This window comes from Emydura macquarii, unplaced genomic scaffold (genome assembly GCF_026122565.2).
Source record: "Emydura macquarii macquarii isolate MOO-44397 ecotype Brisbane River unplaced genomic scaffold, CSIRO-AGI_Emac_v2 contig_1386, whole genome shotgun sequence".
NCBI lineage: Eukaryota > Metazoa > Chordata > Testudines > Chelidae > Emydura > Emydura macquarii.
The window spans coordinates 1128492-1146165 of NW_027131523.1; the positions used below are offsets into that span (position 1 = coordinate 1128492).

Below are 17674 nucleotides of genomic sequence, written 5' to 3' on the forward strand. Positions count from 1 at the left end.
CACCCGCTGCAGGGTCCCCCCTCCCTGGACCCCCACCCCACCTGCCCAAGAGTCCCTCTTTCCCATCTGCCTCTGTGCCCCCTCCGTCCCTGTCCCCCTTCCCTTCCTGTCCGAGGGTCTCCTGTCCCGTCCCCCACCCCCACACCTGGCAGTTCCACATCTCTCTGGTTCAGCCTTTTATGTTTTATTTTATTTTTGCAGTTCTCTAAGTACAAAGACCAAGACTTCTCCATGCCCCCTTCCCGCTCCCCGCCGCCAAATCAAAGACCGGGAAGTCGCGCCCCCGCCCCCTTAAACTTGAGACTTTTTTGATACCGCTGGGCGTTCCTGACCCGGGTTACTAAAAACGACAAAGGAAAAAAACCAACCAACCAACCTGGGAATAATTTTTTTTTTTTTGTGGTCGTAGGAATAAATGGCTGGGGGGCGGGCGGGGGGAAAACCCAACAACCCAGAGAAAGAGGGAGAGAAAAACAAAGAATATTATTATTTTGTGGGAGCGGCGGCTCTTTCTGTCGAGATTCTGTTTTCCGCCCCGGGGCCGTGGCTGGTGCCGGGAGGCTGAGGAGCCCGCTCTGCGACAGAGGCCGGGGCGCAGGCGGTGGGGTTTTTTAAGGACTATGTGACTCTGGGCACCGCAGCCCCTGCTCCCCGCGCAGAGACGCAGAGCAGAGGTATTTTTTAATTTGTAATAATCTGGGGAGAGGCAGGGTTTGTGGGGGGGGCCGCACTCCCGCCCCCCAGAGCCTGTGATCCCAACCATTTCTGGGTCTCGTCCGAGTTTCCTATTTTAATAAAATCCATAAAGGTGTTTACAACCCTCCCAAGGAAGCGTCTTTCCGAGAGCTGGGCGGGAGCCGGGGAAGGGGAGAGGCCAGAGCAGGGGCAGTGTGCACTGACACACGCCTAGCCTTCGCACGCACGTGCACCCACAGCCCTCGCACACCCACTCTCACACCTACACCCAGGCACCCAGAACAGACACGCACAACGCCCACATGCAGCCCGGCTGATGGCGGGCCCTCACCGGCACAGAGAACAGGCATGCACGCGCGCCTCCGGGTGTGCTCGCACGCACAGGCCTGCGGGGGAAATGCTCCCAGGCAAAACCCAGGCCCCAGTGCTCATTCCCTCTCCTCCAGTGCGACTCCAAGGGCTGGCAGGTGAGTGCTTCACGAAGCAGCATGGTGGGATAGGGATGGGACCCTGACCGGCAGCTGGAGGCGGGAGAAGAACCCAGGAGTCCTGGCTCCCAGTCCCCCCTGCTCTAACCCACTAGACCCCGCCTCCCCTGCCACAGCTGGAATAGAACCCAGGAGTCCTGGGGCTCCAAGGCCTCCGAGACGATGGGCTGGGGGAGCTGCCTTTAAAGGGGGGTCCAAGGCTGCTAAAGGGGGTCTGCTCTGCTGGGGGGGGGGGTCTATCTGTGGGCCCCTCCCCCTGTGTGTGTGGGTTAGGGCAGAGATGCCGCCCAGGGCGATACAGAAGCCCTTAGGGAGGACTGCGCAAAGTGCCGCTAAGGCGGGAGGGGGCAACGGGGACATGGAAAGTGTGGGGCACATGGGGGGAGGGGCAGTATTAGGAGAGGACTATGGGGCATGGGGGTAGTGAACAATGAGGGGTCACTGGTTGGGTGGGGGACTTGTCATGGGGGTTAAGTGGGTGGGTGGGTGGGGCAATGGAGGGGTCGGGGCAGAGGGGGCAGGGGGGGCACACGGGGTTTGTCAAGGTGAGGGGAGGAGAGGGCGGGTAACCCAGCTCCTGACCCTCACTTAGTCAGATCCAGCCCCCACCTGAGACCCCCATCCGCCCTCCCCCACCCAGACACCTTCGCCCCCTCCCTCGGCCCCAGAAGCGGTGAGCCCCGGACTCTGGGCTGTGTTTAGACTGCGTTTGGCGAGGCAGGCTGGGTTTGCCACCAGAATCTCTGGGTTCTTGATGAACCAGGCAGGCAAATCCTCCTGCTTCCAGCTTTTCCCTGGTGCCGGCCGGAGTGGGGGGCGGGGGGGGGGAGCAATAAATTGGGGGGTGGGAGAATTTGTGACTAAAGGAAAATGGCCTCAGAACCGTGGTGTGAAAGTGACTGTGAGAAATGTCTGCTGGCTATCCGTCCGTCCGTCTGTCTGTCTATCCCACCCCCCATCTCTCTCTCCAATCAGTGGGGCGGAATCCCAGGGCCAGGGAGCTGAGTATTATGGGATGCCACCGCACTACTGTTGCCTTTGTAGAATACATATATTTCATCCAGACAGCAGCATCCCTCCGTCGCCATGGTGAGCTGCGTTGCTAGGGCGACTCTTCCCGTACACCGCCCTCTCTCTGTGGCTGCCCAAGTGAAGGGGTGGGGGAGATCCGGGGGGGGCGGGGAGGGGGGCTGTGTGCCAGGAGCGGAGAAGCGCGGCACCTCCAGGAACTTCAGTCCCATGGACCTGGCTGGGGTTCATGCCTTGGAAGGGGATTTGCAACTGCAGGCGCAAAGCCCCAAGGATCCCCCCTCCTTCCCCCGCCCTGCTAACAGCCCCCCCAGGCTCCCACCCTCACTGAGACACTAGGGGGTGCTGCGCTGCAGGGAGCCGGGGGTGTTCTCTTACAGCCCGGGCTGGCCCCCAATGCCCTTGTGTGGTCGGGAGGGTGCGCCGGGGGGGGGCTGGCCCGGATGCCCCAGCATTGTGGGAGGGGGTGCTGTGCTGCAGGGGGGGGGGGGGGCTCTGCTGCTGCTGTTTCCCTCTATCACCATCTCTTTTGCTTGTCTGCAGCCTGGCACGTGCAGAGAGCGGCTTCGTGGCCTCCCGCTCCCAGGCTGGGCCGGCAGTCGGCTGGCCCGGATCTGCAGCCTCATTACCTCGGTGCTCCTCCTAGTCGCATAAACCCAGCGAGCGAGCGAGCGGCGAGCAAGAGACAGCCGGGCAAAGCAGCCACGCCAGCTGCTGCCTGCAGCCTGGCCACCAGCTCCGCGGCCCTGCGAGAGCCAACGCCCCCAGCGGGCCCAGGGGTTAGGGAGGGCTGGGCCCCAGGACTCCTGGGTTCTATCCCTGGCTCTGGGAGGGGAGTGGGGTGTAGTAGATTGCAGATGGGGCTGGGGATTGGGACCCCGGACTCCTGGGCTCAATCCCTGGCTCTGGGAGGGGAGTGGGGTCTAGTAGATTGCAGATGGGGCTGGGCCCCAGGACTCCTGGGTTCTATCCCTGGCTCTGGGAGGAGGGCAGAGCCTGCCTGGGCTGAACCATGACTCCCCTTCTCTTGGCTCACTCCGGCTCAGCCTCAGGGCACTTCTGTCTCTGCAGAGCGGGGCTAGGAATTGGCCGGGGGGCACGGGAACGGGGAGGCACAAAGGAGCCCTTGTTCTTCAGCCTCTTGCTTCCCGCCTGGAGTAGGTCAGAAGTGAACAAGACCCAATGATCTCAGCTCAGCGCCTGGGCCATGTCCAGCCGGCGGCATGGCAATTCGCTGGGGGAGCCCCCCGGGGCTGGCAGTCTGTTTGCTGGGTCTCCTGGGGAAAGTTTCCTGTGGGACGCTGGTTAAATCCCGCTGGCCGGGTCCCCAGCGGGGGCCAGGCCTTTCCCACGGAGGCAGCTGGTGCCGTGGGGTGGGAAACGGGCTTCTCCAGAGACCGTGACCCTTGGGCCCCGCGCTCTGCCTGTCTGGCACCTGGGCTCCCGGTTGTATTAGCCAGATGAACGGGCGCTGACCTTTCACGCTGTGCCAGCTGCCTGACCTGCCAGCCTGGTGCCCTGGGTCCATTTGCAGACAGCCCCCCTCTTGCCTCTGCAGATCCCCCACCCCCCACCTCTGGCACAGCCCCCCCTCCCCAGGGGCCGAGGGGTCTGGCCTAAGCTGGCAGCTGCAGGACTCAGCACTGTGTCCCCTCCTCAGGGGAGGTAAGTGTGTTTGCCCCATGCCAAGACCCCCCCCCTCCCTCCCCACAACCCTGCCCCCCAGGGGCCTGTGGTGCTCCAGAGGGTTTTAATGGCTGTGGATCCTGGTTGCTGTGGTAACCCAGCTGGGTGCTGTGGATCCCAGTTGCTGTGGCAACTCTGTCCAGGGGAGGGGAGGGGAGGGGAGGGGGGGAGAAGAAGGGGGGCTGCTGTGGATCCCGGTCACCAGGGTAACTGCTGCTGCAGATCCCGTCGCCATGGTAACTGCTGCTGCAGATCCTTATCGCCATGGTAACGCCACAGGCTCCAGGTGGTAGCAACACTGCAGCCAGGGGCAGGCCCTTGGCTTAGTCCCAGCTGGGGCGGGGAGGGGATTCTTCAGCTGGCCTCTCTGCGCCTGTGTCAGGGGGACAGGAGGAAGGATGGACAGACAGACAGACAGAGACAGGGAGCGAGATGCTGGGGCCTGGTGGGGACTGAGAACGAAGCCCCCCCCACCCTGCCGCTCCAGCGTGGGCCTTCAGTGCCAAGCAACGCCCGCCCGCCCGCCCGGCGCACCGTGCTGCCATGTGCCCACTGCATCACCCTGCACTGGGGGCACTGGGGAGGGGGGGACAGACGGGATCCCCAGCATCTCTGCCTGGCAGCTCCCCATGGCCCCTGGCTTCCCCATTCGGCCCCCCCCCCCAGGCCTTAGCTCCCCCCAGGCCTGCTGCCTCCTGCCGTAACCCCCCAAACCCAGCCGCTGCCTGGCTCTGCCGGAGCCACAGGGACTGGCTGGCCGTGTCCTCCCTGTGACCTTGTGGCTGACACAGGCCCTGCCTGGGGAAGCAGGAGGGGTGTCGCGGGCAAGGAGGGCGGCTCTCAGCCACGGAAGTGGGAATGGACCCGGCTCCAAGGACTCCCTCCCCCCCCCCCCCCCAGTCCCCCTGCTACCCCTCCACCCTGGGAGGCAGCCGGAAAAAGGCTTGTCCTCATCACAAGAAACGGGAGACACGAGGCGCTGAACGTGGGGTGGTCACGGACGGCGAACGGCCAAGCCCAGAGGGGCCGGGGCACGAAGCAAAAAACTGCAACAGGGGCCCCCTGCATTGCTGGATGCAGTGCATGGTGCGGGTTGGCAGCCTGGCCCCAGGTGGGGGGGATCTAGGGCCCTGTGGGCCATGCGCTCTGGGGGTGGGGGTCCCGGGGGTTATAGGCCCCACGTGCCGTGCATCGGGTGCAGGCTCCAGGGTGTTTGCTTCGGCGAATTCACTCTCCCTGTTTTTCACAGCCACGTGGGCCCTTCCCCCCCCCCGCCCCCGGGGTCCCCCCGAACGTGCCTGGATGAATTACAGGTTGTCGTCGCTGGGCTGAGCCGTGCAACGAGGGGGGAGGAGCCGCCCTGACAGGCGCCCCCGTCCCTGCCCACGCTGGGCCCCGCGCCGCAGCCGTCGACTTGGACAGGAACATGAGCACAGGCGGGCTGCATGCGTGGGGGGCGAGCAGCCGGCAAACCCGCCCGGTGAGCGCCGCATCCAGCGTGGCCACGGCAGGGGCTGGGGACGGACCCTCTGGTGCAATGCAGATGAGAGCAGCGCCCCGAGCTGGGGGGCGGGAGGGTGTCACAAACCCAGCTAAAGCAAAGCACAGGGCATGCCACTGATCCCCCCCCCACCCCTGAGTGTCTACCAGGTGTATTTACCTGGTGCCCGGCACCGCCGGAGCTGAGCCTCTGGGTCTCCCCTGTCTTTCCCCTTCCATCCCACTGTGCAGCAGGCAGCCCCGTACCCCCATGTCACAGGTGGGACCTGAGGGTGTGGGTCTGGGCCAGGGTCCTAGGGGGGATCTATGGCGGTGCCAGCAATGGACCCTGGGTCTCCACTCGTGTGTCTTGCCCCTCCTGGGACTCTGGGAATGGCTGGTACCAGGCCGTCGCTAGCAGCCCAAGACTTTTCCCCTCTGCCAGTCGCCTGGGGAGCAGGCTCTGGAGCGGGAGCCAGGATGCCTGGAGTCCAGCCCCGGCTTGGGGAGGGGGGGCTTGTGGGTTCAAGTCGGGGGGGAGGGAAGCCAGGATTCCTGGGATCTAGCCCTGGCCCTGGGAGGGGAGTGGAGAGTGTGTGTGTGCGGGGTTCTCGCCCAGGCTCTGGGAGGGAAGTGGGGCCCAGTGGGCTGGAGTGGAGGGGGTGGGGAGAGGCAGGACTGCTGGGTCCTCGCAGCGGTTGGGATGCGAGTGGCTGGTCAAGGCCTTTCGCTGGGTGGGGCGGGTGTGGGAGACGCTGCAGCGCAAGGAGACAATTGCTTGACCCCCCGCCACGGTCAGGGTGCCTGTGACGCTGTCTCGGCCCTGCCGTGTGATGGCAAAGCCGCAGGGAGGGGGGCTGCATCGGGCTCTCCATGGAGAGCCAAGGACCACGGCAGGGCCGGTGCCAAGGGGCTGGCCCAGTCCAGGTGCAGGGCCCTTCCCCCCCCCCCACTTGGCACTTACTCTGTCCCTGGAGATGTGGGGCTGTGGGCCCTGGCATGGGCTGGAGATGGCGTACTCCGGTACTGGAGATATGGGGCAGTGATCTGCGCCTGCAGCCTGCCATCGGCGCTGGCGGGGGCTGGGAAGGCGCGTGGGGGTTTTGGACTTGGTTGCTTTGTGGTGGTTTTCACGGTGAGGTTGCAGCCAGAGGGAGCCCGCTTTCTGTTTGGTGCCACAGCAGGGACCAGCCCCCCCCACTCTTGGCTGCAGAAATCCCAGTGGCCAGGGGGAGATTGACTCCCTTGCAGGTAGCCAGGCGTCGCCAGCCACCCCAGGCATTGCCAGACCCTTTCTGAGATCGGGCCCTGTCGTGCCAGGTGCTGCACAGACACAGACTAAGCTTCCTTCACAATCTGCACAGACAAAGAGCAGGAGGGGAAACTGAGGCCCAGAGAGGGGACCGTGACTTGCCCAAGGTCACCGAGCTGGACAGGGAAGAGATGGGAGTCGGTCCTAGGAATCCTTGTTTCCTGCCCGGGGCTCTAGCCACTGGACCACACTGCTTCACACACACACACACACACGCACACACGTGCTCATGCATGCACACACTCAGTGGTACATACATGTAATATTTCACACCTACAGAATTAGATCATGCACACAAATTATACACACACAAATGCTGGCAGGGGCACACATGATTACACCCAGATGCTTGAACACACACACACGCACACATGCACTCACACAGCTGTACATGTGCACCTGACAGCTCTCACCCACAGATAAGTGCATGCCTGGCCACATAGTCACATGCATGTGCACATCATTACACAATTTTAGGCACACAACCACAATAACACCCTCCGCCACACCCTCTCCCATCACACACCCGAGACCCACCATCATTCTAGGCAGACACGGCATCGCACACGCATGTCACCATATGCACCACGCATGTGATTCCCCCCCCTCCCCCCACTCGTGCCCCGATGCAAACTGTCACACACTCCCCGTTGCCGGAGCTCTGTATTTGCACACGTGAGCGCAGTGCTTCCGGGGGGGCGTGTGAGTTGGGCGAACCATCTCCCTGACACACACACACCCCCCCACTCTGGTTGCCATGCCAACCCTGGCAGGGCGTGAACAACCCTTGATGGCTGTATGATGCTCCGTGATCTCCTTTGGGAGTCCGTGCAGCGCCTGGCACAACAGGGCCCCAGTTTCCTCCCATCGGGTCCCTCTAGGCCTGGTGGGATCTCAGTGAGACCGGAGAGGTGCCGCTGAACCCCCACAACAGCACTCAGCCCCCCCAGCTGTGCCGGCTGCCCCCAAGCTCCCCCCGCCTCCACTTCGGAAAAGCGCTGGGAGTCGCTCCAGTGGAAATGCCACCCCCCTGCTAGTGCAGCTCCCGCTGTCGGTCATTGTCTGCCTCTTTAACCCGATGCTGCAGGCTGGGCCAGGCCAGTACCATTTCAGGCCACAGCGTCCCCATGCTGGGGGCCGGGACCCTCAATCCGGCTGGCCTGTGGCAGCCTCCCCTCCCCGCATCCTGGGGTGTTGGAGCCGCGCCAAACCTGCAGAGGGAGAAGCGCTCGAAGGGCCGCCCCCGGCAGGTGCCTGTGGGGGGGAAGGGGGGGGGGGGCACTGGCCTGGACTGGTGAGCCCGGCTTTGGTTCTGGGCACGTCACAGCGGATGCTGGGCATACTGACAGGCCCTGGGTCTTTATTGGCGCAGCGTGAACCGCGGAGCCTAGGAGGCAGCGTGGGCAGGGACGCCGCGACCCTGACGATGCCAAGGGCACAAACGGCACAAGAAACCGGCCACCTGCCCGGTACCGGGGACCTGGGGACCCAGCTGCCTCTTTGGTACTGGCCAGGGACAGCACCCTTCTTGGAATAAAACCCAGGAGTCCTGGCTCCAGCAGACCCCAATCCTGACCCACTAAACCTCACTCCCCTCCCAGAGCCAGGGAGAGAACCCAGGAGTCCTGGCTCCCAGCTGCTCCCTGCTCTAACCACTAGACCCCACTCCCCTCCCAGAGCCAGGGAGAGAACCCAGGAGTCCTGGCTCCCAGCTGCTCCCTGCTCTAACCACTAGACCCCACTCCACTCCCAGAGCCAGGGAGAGAACCCAGGAGTCCTGGCTCCCAGCTGCTCCCTGCTCTAACCACTAGACCCCACTCCCCCCCCCCCGAGACAGGGAGAGAACCCAGGAGTCCTGGCTCCCAGCTCTAACCACTAGACCCCACTCCCCTCCCAGAGCCAGGGAGAGAACCCAGGAGTCCTGGCCCCAGCCCTGACCCCCAAGTCCCTGGCTTGGGCAGTGGGCCTGCACGGAGGGGGTCGCGGGAACGTCACAGCCCGGTCCCTGCAGTGCCCAGCGGCCAGCAGCTCTGCGTGCCAGGCCTGCAGCGCCACCTATTGCTGGGCCCGCCACACAGCTCCAGGGTCCCGCTGGCCAGTGCCAGGGGCAGCCCCCTCTCCCCTCTGCTCCCCGCGGAAAGCCTAGGGTGGCCTTGGCTCTGTGCTGAGCAGTGGGGCGGAAGGCTTACACCGGGAGATACCCCACTGCCTGCAGTGCATTCCCCCCTGCCCCAGCTCCAAAAGGCGACCTCCTGTCCCCCCATCCCCTGCCCTGAACCTGCTGCAGAATCACCCCAGGGCAGCCGTCTCCATCCAGACCCTGACCCAGGCCGGCCTGCTCGGTTTGGAGCTCCCAGCCTGGCCGCAGGCTGCGGGGGGTCAGGGTCGGTGGCGGCCCTGTGGAGTCAGCCACGGAGCGAAGCGGGGAGGGGAATTCGCTTGTGGCAGGGTGTGGCGGCCAATACAGGGGCTGTGAAAAGCCCCTTGGGCTGTGATTAGCCCTGGTCACCCCAGGGCCTCGCCTGTTCCCAATGAGCAGCAGCCAGCGCTGGGAAAGGGGTCGGGCCAAAAAGCCCAGGTCCCATTCTCGGCCTCCCCTCCCTCCCCCTCCGCAGATCCCGCCCCAGATGGAAACCTGTGCAATGCATGGGGCTGAAGGTGCAATGCAAGGACCAGCCCAGCCCCCCCGGCAACATTCCCTTGGTCCCAAGCCCTCCCCGGCAGGCATGTTGTGTTTGGGGGCGATTGTGCATTGGCCAAAGGGTTCCGGCTGTCCCGGTCGCCAGCCCCAACGTCCCATTTCAACCACCACACCCGGGGAAGCTAAAGCAGGCCCCGGTGCCTCCGCCCCACGAGGGGTAAAACACTCCAGGTTGACCATTAACTTCTCCCAGCGGGAGCGTGGGACCAAAGGTCGTTGGAACTGGGATTTTCCCTGGCTTCAAGTGTGGGCGGCACCGATCAGCACAGACCGATGTACGGGACAGACAGACAGCGCTAGATCGGGGTGGGAGGGAGATAGAGGGGGCTGTGCATGGGGATAGATGGATATTGCTGTAGCCATGTTGGTCCCAGGATATTAGAGCCGTGCGGGGTGGGGTGGAGGGGGGAGTATGGACCCAATCCTCAAGGCCCAGCCCTGGGAGGCGTCATCTCCCCTGGCCAGTAGCTTGCTGGGCTCTCCTGGGACTGGTGTGAGGGGAGCACGAAGTGCCTGCAGCGGTGCACCGGGCCCAGAATCCCTCCCCATCTCCTCCCTCCCCCCGGCCCGCACTGGGGGCCGTGCCCTGCCTGGCATGACGCTCCCCATTTGTACTTGTGTCTAGGCCCAGGGGCGAGCTGGCCAGGATGTGCGAGGGGCCAGCCAGGCGGAAGGTCGGGATTGTGGGCTTCGGACAGTTAGGTACGTTGTTACCACCCCTCCTCCCCGGCCCCCTCCGGCCCACCGCCATTCGCTTCCCAGGGGATCTGGGCCCACCCAGGGCTGGTGGGAACGATGCAGTTCTTCCCGGGATCGGGCCCTGGGGACTGGACAGAGGGGATTGGCTGGGGAGATCGAGACAGGGTGGGGGAGCCCAGGACGGGGAGTCAGGCAGCCCCACTGCAGCTGATGCAAGAGGTTCTGGGCCTGGCGTGGGGGGCAGCTCTTCCCATGGCAGCCCTACCAAGGGTCTTGATCTGGCGGGGGGGCGGTGGTGGGGGAGTTACATGTATGCGCGTCTGAGGTTCCCAGCTGGATCAGTGATGCCCCCCTCGCCCTAGGCCAGTACCTGGTGCGGAGACTCCAGGACGAGGGCTCTCGGCACGGCCTGGAACTCGCCTTCGTCTGGAACCGGGACGTGCAGAAGCTGCAGGGCCAGGTGCCGGCTTCTCTTCAACTGCCGGACCTGTGCGGGTTCCCGGAGCGGTGAGAGCTTCCTGAGACCCCCGGGGGCTCTGCCGGAGACCAGGCCAGAGTCCACCCCGCCCTGCGCGGCCATGATGCACGGCGAGTGCCCCCCCTGCCCGCCCGGGAACACCCCCCCCTGGATGCCCCAGCGTGGGCAGTGCCAGGGTTAACGTGCTGCCCTGGTTCCTGTCTCCTCTCTGCAGTGGCGTGGACCTGGTGGTGGAAGTGGCTCATCCCTGCATCGCCCGGGATCATGGCGAGCTTTTCCTCTCCGGTGCAGACTTCATGGTACAGCACAGCCCCGGTCGCACCGTCCCCGGGAGGCAGCGGAATATGCCGGGATGAGGCGGAGGGGTGGAGGAAGGGGGTCCTGCAGGGGATGTGGGAGTGTGAGGGGCAGGTTGGGGGCATGGGACAGCCCGGGGACCATGGGAGAGCCATGCAGAGGGCGTGAGGGGTTGCCTAGGGGGATGGGGTGGTACGTGGAGGTGCACAGGGGATGGGGGGTCCTGGCTCAGGGCAAGCAGCTTTCCCATGGCCAGGTTTCTTCTTCCCCCAGGTGGGTTCCCCCACGGCCCTGGCGGACCAGGCCACGGAGACGAGGCTGCGGGAAGCTGCCCAGCGTGGGGGCCACACACTGTACGTGCCCCGGGGGGCGCTGTGGGGCGGAGAGGACATCCAACGCATGGACGACCGGGGCATGCTGCAGGTGGGGGGGGCGCAGGCCTGCCTGGGGGAGACACACACACACACGGACCTGGTTGTGGGGTGAGGGACAGCGACAAGGAACTGTCTCTGCTCCCCTGGGGAAGTGGGGGGGAGGGGGGCTGACTCTCTGCTCTCTGGGGGTGCTGTTTGGGGTGGGAGGGGCTGTCTTTGCTCCCCCAGGGCTGACTCTCTGCCACGGCTCTCCAGGGCCTGAAGGTGACCATGATCAAGCACCCCGACAGCTTCCGGCTGGAGGGGGCGCTGAGGGAGCGGCTGAGGGCAGCGTGGGGCCGGCGGGTCCTGCTCTACGAGGGCCCCGTGCGGGATCTCTGCCCGCTGGCCCCCAACAATGTCAACACCATGGCGGCTGCTTGCATGGCCGCCCCCGGCCTGGGCTTCGACGGGGTGCGGGGCTGCCTCATAGCTGACCCTGGGTGAGTGCACCCCCTTTTCCCTGTAAACCCCCCCGCAGTTCCCAGTCCTCCTGCCCCTCCATACATGGGGGTCGATGGGGTGCCAACTCCAGGTCACTGCCACTCCCTGCCCTGCTCCTTGCACCCCCACCCCTGTGCCTCTTCCCCCCCCCCCGCCACTGACCTCACTGCCCTCCCACCCCCACAGCCTCCCTGACTGGCACGTGGTGGAGGTGGAGGTGACCGGCCCGGCTGGGGAGCACGGGGACCAGGCCTTCACAGTCACCAGCAGCCGGAGGAACCCAGCCTCCCCCGGAGCCGTCACCGGGGCTGCTACCTTCCCCTCTTTCTGGAGCAGCCTGCTGGGTAAGTGAGGCGGGCTCCTGGGTGTTTACGTGGCGGGGAGGAGGGAAATTTGCCTGCTGGCTACATGGAGACACCTGCCCTCCCCAGTGCCAGGACAGACCGGGGCATGGGTGCAGTTACATAGGGTGGACTGGGGAGGGTAGGGGGCTTGTCCCCTGGGCCCCACAGATCAGCCTCTCTGACCTCCCCTTCTCATTTCCCCTGCAGCCTGCCAGGGCCACGGAGGGCATGTCCGTTTGTGCTGACGCTGGTTCGAGGCTGGAGAGACCAGCAGAGCCACAGCCCTGGGACCCGGCTAAAGCTAGTGGGGTCGGAGGTGAAGCTGGGGGTGGGGGTGGGTCGCCTCCGACTAAGAGATCATTAAAGAGGCCAGCAGCATGCTAGAAATCATTGCTGAGTGTGACTGAGCGCAGGGGCTGGGGCAGGGACTGGCTCCCCCGTGATGGGACCCATCCTAGCTGGGAGGGTGGGCAGCTGGGAACCACCCCCCCCCGTCTAATGCGTAACGGGGCATCCTGCCAGGGTAAGGCCTGCTTCAGGGTAGGGCCTGGAAGTCAGGACGTCTGGGGTCTATTCCCAGTTCTGGGCAGGGAGTGGGGTGGCCGGGAGGAGCTGTGGCTAGAACAGGGAATTTTAGAACTTGGTCCCCACCCAGAGGCATGCTGGGAGATGTAGTTTTTTCCTCCCCGGAGCTGAGTGGGAGTTGCAGTGTATGTACCTCCCTCCCCCCATAGAGAGTGATGGGATTTGTAGTTGTTTCTTGGGTAATGATGGGAGCTGTAGTTCCTTGCAGAGTGGTGCGCCAGGGGAGATGTAGTGCATGTGCATGCTGGGAACTAGTTCATAGGTTCACGGTGCATGCTGGGAGATTAAGGTCACCGCGTTCTGCTATAAACTGTCTGTGCACGGGGCCCGGCACATACTAGGAGCTGTACTCCTTGTGGCCTGGCACGGGTGGGCGAAGGCCTGCCCAAAACGAAGGGCCCGCCCCCTCAAACAAGGGGGAGGCTCCGCCCAGTGGAGGCCCCTGCTGCGACTTGATTCTGGGGGCAGCAAACACAAAGAGGGGAACGGGCGTGCGGGTCGGAGGTTGCCAAGCGGGGTTCCCGCTGGGGACGCAGAGCAGGGACTCCTGACGCTGAGGAGTCAGCGAAGGCCACCCAGAGGGACGCTGCCTGAAGATGTGCGTGAAACGGGCCCCGCAGTCACAGAGCACTGCCCCCCATTGAGCTTCCGTCCCCTGGGCTCGTTGCAGGGGGGCTGTCCTGGCTGACACCAGGAGCAGGTTGTTGAGGTCTCTCGTGGGGTGTGTGAGGATAAACTGGCGAGGGAAATGTGGCAGCTGGAATGAAGCGCTGGAAGAGGGGCTGCAGCCTGATGTGTGCTACAGCCGCGTGCCGGAGTCTCTCGCGCTCTCTGCAGAAAGGACAGGGGCAGGGGGACAGTCGTAAACCGTGCCAACCACGCGCCTGTACACACAACCCCTGATGGGGCCTCGGGGGTGCTCAGCAGACCATGGGCCTAGGTGCAATCCGGGCTGGCCCGTGCGCTGCGCAGGGGGCAGCGGTACCGGGCAGTGACATGAGCGCACGGAAGCGGGTGGTGTGGAGCACGTGAGTCTCGGAGCCGTGGTGCAAGGCGCAGGCCTGTGGGTTTAGTTCAGCGCTGCCTAGTGCGGGCTGGATGTTGCAGGGTCCGGCCGGCTTCTTCCCAGCTAGGCAAGGGGCACGGTCACCACCACTCATCCGTAGCACGGTGCATTCTGGGAGCTGTAGTCCGTTCTGGCGCAATGCATGCTGGGAGCTGTAGTTCGTGCTGGCACGATGCATGCTGGGAGCGGTGCTGTTCTGGCCCCGGTGCATGCTGGGAGCTGTGGTGCACGCGGGGAACTGCAGTTTGCACTGGCGCGGTGCATGTTGGGACTGTTTGGGAGCTGCACGGCTCTGGCCCCGGTGCATGCCGGGAACTGTGGCACGCTGCGGTGCTGTGGTGCGCGGTGCATGCTGGGAGCTGTGTTGCTCGTGCCCCGGTGCATGCTGGGAGCGCGTTGCTGAGACTCGATGCGAGCTGGGGCTTCCCTGGGCCCGGTGCATGCTGGGAGCTGTAGTTCGTTATGGCGCAATGCATGATGGGAGCTGCAGTTTGCATTGGCGCGATGCATGCTGGGACTGTCTAGGAGCCGCACGGCTCTGGCCCCGGAGCTTGCTGGGAACTGTGGTGCACAGTGGTGCTGTGGTGCGCGGTGCATGCTGGGATCTATAGTTCGTGTTCACGCCATACACGTTGGAAGCTGTGTTGCTCGGGCCCCGGTGCATGCTGGGAGCTGGGGGGGTGTCTCTGGGCCCGGTGCATGCTGGGAGTTGTAGTCCCCGTGCCCTGCACACCCTGAGCCCGTGCCCGCTTGCTCCGGTGCTGGTCACAGCGTGGCGCGGGGGGCGGAGATGAAGGGCCCCCCTGGCTGCGGCAGGAGCCCCAAGGTAGGTCCGGGGGAGGGGGGCAGAGCAGCCCCAGGCTGGAGAAGAGACGGCCCCGTGCGGAGGGTGTTCGGGCCTGGGGGGGCTGCAGTCCGTGCATGTCCCCCCCCCGGGAGAGCTGGGCACGTGGGGTGGTGCCCGGGGGGGCTGTCACGGGGTGGGTCCTGTGGGGTTGCTGGCTCTGGGGAGGGGGTGTCACAGCACCCTAGGGCCCCGCTGGTTGCGTCTCGGGGTGCGGGCGGTGTCTCGGGGTGCAGGCCGTGTCTGGGGGTGCAGGCCGTGTCTCGCTCTCTCTCTGCAGGGAGCCGGGCGTGGGGCTGCGCGGTGAGCGCGGCCCGTGGGCCGGGGCGATGTCGGCGGGGCCCGGGCCGGCGGGCCAGGAGCGGGGGCTGTACCACGAGCGGCAGCGCCTGGAGCTCTGCGCCGTCCATGCCCTCAACAACGTCCTGCAGGAACGACTCTTCACCCAGGAGGCCGCCGACGAGATCTGCAAGAGGTGGGGGCCGCCCCTGGGGCACACGGCCCCCCCCCCGCCCCGTCTCCCCAGGCCAAGGGGGGCTAGCCCCACACCGCGCCCCACCACTGCCCGTGCTCCCACCCCCACATTACCCTGCACCAGGCACTCCTGGCCCCACACGCCGTCCCCCGCCTACGACGACCTAGACCCCAAGCCCACCCTGTGCCAGGCGCCGCCTGCGCCTCTGGCATTGGGCCCCCCCGCAGCCGCCCAGCCCGGGGACGTCACCGGGATACTGTGTGTCTTCCAGGCTGGCCCCCGACGCCCGGCTGAACCCCCATCGCAGCGTCCTGGGCACGGGCAATTACGACGTCAACGTCATCATGGCCGCGCTGCAGAGCCTGGACTTCGCGGCCATCTGGTGGGACAAGCGCCGGTGAGAGAGGAAGGGAGGGCGGCTGGGAACGGTGCGGGGGGAAGGGGGCAAGGATGGGGCTGTTGGAGGGGCAGGGATGGGGCCCGGACCCCTGGCCGAGAGCAGGGGGCACAAAGGCGCTTCTTCCTGCCCGGTCAGACCTTGGTGCTGGCGCTGAGACGCCAACATCTGCGCTGAAATGCCCCGGGGCTGGAAGATGCTTCCCTGTCTGAAATACCCAGCACCTTTCCTTGTCCGTCTGTCCGGAGTAACCAGATTCCCCTCTGCCCTGGTCTGTCTGTCTGTCTGTCTGGAGTAACCAGATTCCCCTCCGCCCTGGTCTGTCTGTCTGTCTGTCTGGAGTAACCAGATTCCCCTCTGCCCTGGTCTGTCTATCTGTCTGGAGTAACCAGATTCCCCTCTGCCCTGGTCTGTCTCTGTCTGTCTGTCTGGAGTAACCAGATTCCCCTCCGCCCTGGTCTGTCTGTCTGTCTGTCTGTCTGGAGTAACCAGATTCCCCTCCGCCCTGGTCTGTCTGTCTGTCTGGAGTAACCAGATTCCCCTCTGCCCTGGTCTGTCTGTCTGTCCGGAGTAACCAGATTCCCCTCCGCCCTGGTCTGTCTGGAATAACCGGATACCCCTCCCCCCTTCATGTGCCCCTTGCTGTTTGTCTGGAGGAGCCCAGCCTTCATCCTTCTGTCTGTCCGCCTAACTGGGTGTCCGCCTGTTTGTCCGGTGCAACCCCCCCGGCTCTGCCCACCCACTGGCAGGCCGCTGGAGCAGCTGGTGCTGAGCCGGATCCACGGCTTCATTGTGAACGTCCCGTCCAATGTCTCCCTGGGCTTCGTGTCGCTGCCCGTGCGGCGCAAGCACTGGATCGCCGTGCGCCAGGTGGGCGGCGTCTACTACAACCTGGACTCCAAGCTGAAGGCCCCGGCCTGCATCGGCGGCGAGGGCGAGCTCAGGTGTGGGTGACGGGCGGGGGCAGGGGAAGATCTGGGGGCAGTGATGTGGGGGGGAGGGAAGGGTACTCTGGCCCCGGTGCATGCTGGGAACTGTAGTCCCCGTGCCCCACTCACCAGCCTGCGCCCACTGGCCCTGGTGCTAGTTGTAGGCTCCTCCGGGGTGGGGGATAATGGGGGGGACAGGAGGTGCTCAGGTGTGGATGGTGAGGGCATATGGGGCACAGGTGGGGGCAGGGCACGGAGAACTGGTATAAGGGGGAGCTGAGGTATGGGGGGACAGGCAGGGGTTGGTGATATGGAGAGAGAGGCAGAGCTGGGGATGGGGGAGCCGTTGTCTAGGGGCTGGGTCACAGGGGTACAGAAGAGGGGGCTATGCAGGGCTGGAGTGTGCTGAGATGGGTAAGGTGGGGTGCACAGCCGGGGCTGTCCTGGGCTGACCCCCCCCCCATCTCCCTGCCCCTCCCACCAGGGCTTTCCTGCAGGATTTCCTGTCCCAGAGCCCCTGCGAAATGCTGCTGGTCGTGTCCCGGGCTGTGGAGGAGACGGGCAGCTGGTTGAACCCAGAGTGACGCCGCAGAGACCCGCACCGATACCAAAGATCCTGACTGTTCGTGGCTGCCTTGGGGGGCAGGACCCACACGTGGAATCTGGCTTAGTCATGGACCCACCCACTGCTGGGATCAAATGCCCCCCTCCCCCTGGATAGCCCCCACCTGGCTGCCCTGAGGAGTGCATGGTACAGGAGTGCTGCTTTCAGGGCTGGGAGCCCTTCACCCCATGGGCCTTGGAGCCAGGAGAGGCACCGTGGGGCCACAGGGGAACTTGGCTGAGGGTGTCTGGGCCCGTTTCCTGGCTCCTGGTGGGCATCCGGCGCCTTCTTTCGACTTGTCTCTCTCGCCAGTGCTTGCAAACTTTATAATAAAGGACACTATGCGAACCATGCCTTCTCGTGCTGTGATTGCCTGGGGTGGGGGGCAGCTGGGGGTGGTGCCCGGTTTCTTTTCAGGGGGGGGGGGGGGAGGATCTGAGGGCCGTGCAGGGGGCGTGGAGAGCAGAGGAGGAGTCTGGGTGGCTGTGCGTGCCGAGTTAGGGGGAGAACTGGCTGGGGGTGGGGCAGCACACGGGAGAGAGAGTTCGGGGTGCCGGGGAGGGGCAGTGGAGGGAGTTGCAATGACGGCAGTGCTGGGGTTATGAACTGCCAAGCCTAGAGCGGGCGGGCCTCAGCCTGGCGAGCCCTGGCCTCAATGAAGCACTGCTGTTCTCCCCCCGCTCCACATGCACTGTCTGCTTCCCAAAG

The 17674-nt window shown here is 65.0% G+C and overlaps 2 protein-coding genes and 1 long non-coding RNA gene across 4 annotated transcripts; all 3 read left to right on the forward strand.

Annotated features, from left to right (window-relative positions):
• The first annotated feature begins 2054 nt into the window (after positions 1 to 2054).
• LOC137155892 (uncharacterized) lies at positions 2055 to 3990 on the forward strand. The gene is made up of 2 exons (XR_010920617.1): positions 2055 to 2273; positions 2757 to 3990. It is a non-coding gene; the product is annotated as an uncharacterized lncRNA (long non-coding RNA).
• Positions 3991 to 5223: 1233 nt separating this feature from the next.
• On the forward strand, positions 5224 to 13724 carry ASPDH (aspartate dehydrogenase domain containing). The gene is made up of 8 exons (XM_067552248.1): positions 5224 to 5379; positions 10017 to 10093; positions 10453 to 10597; positions 10783 to 10867; positions 11139 to 11288; positions 11495 to 11721; positions 11909 to 12066; positions 12274 to 13724. The coding sequence occupies exons 1-8, from the start codon at positions 5345 to 5347 to the stop codon at positions 12309 to 12311; spliced, it is 915 nt and encodes a 304-aa protein (XP_067408349.1). The 5' UTR covers positions 5224 to 5344; the 3' UTR covers positions 12312 to 13724.
• On the forward strand, positions 11976 to 17319 carry JOSD2 (Josephin domain containing 2). 2 transcript variants are annotated; one of them, XM_067552300.1, is made up of 5 exons: positions 11976 to 12066; positions 14842 to 15036; positions 15308 to 15433; positions 16183 to 16377; positions 16847 to 17319. In XM_067552300.1, exons 2-5 carry the CDS (start codon positions 14891 to 14893, stop codon positions 16944 to 16946), a joined length of 567 nt encoding a protein of 188 aa, XP_067408401.1. In that variant the 5' UTR covers positions 11976 to 12066; positions 14842 to 14890; the 3' UTR covers positions 16947 to 17319. The 2 variants fall into 2 exon arrangements, with proteins under 2 accessions (XP_067408401.1, XP_067408398.1); XM_067552297.1 differs by lacking the exon at positions 11976 to 12066 and adding an exon at positions 14144 to 14543.
• The last annotated feature ends 355 nt before the right edge of the window (positions 17320 to 17674 follow it).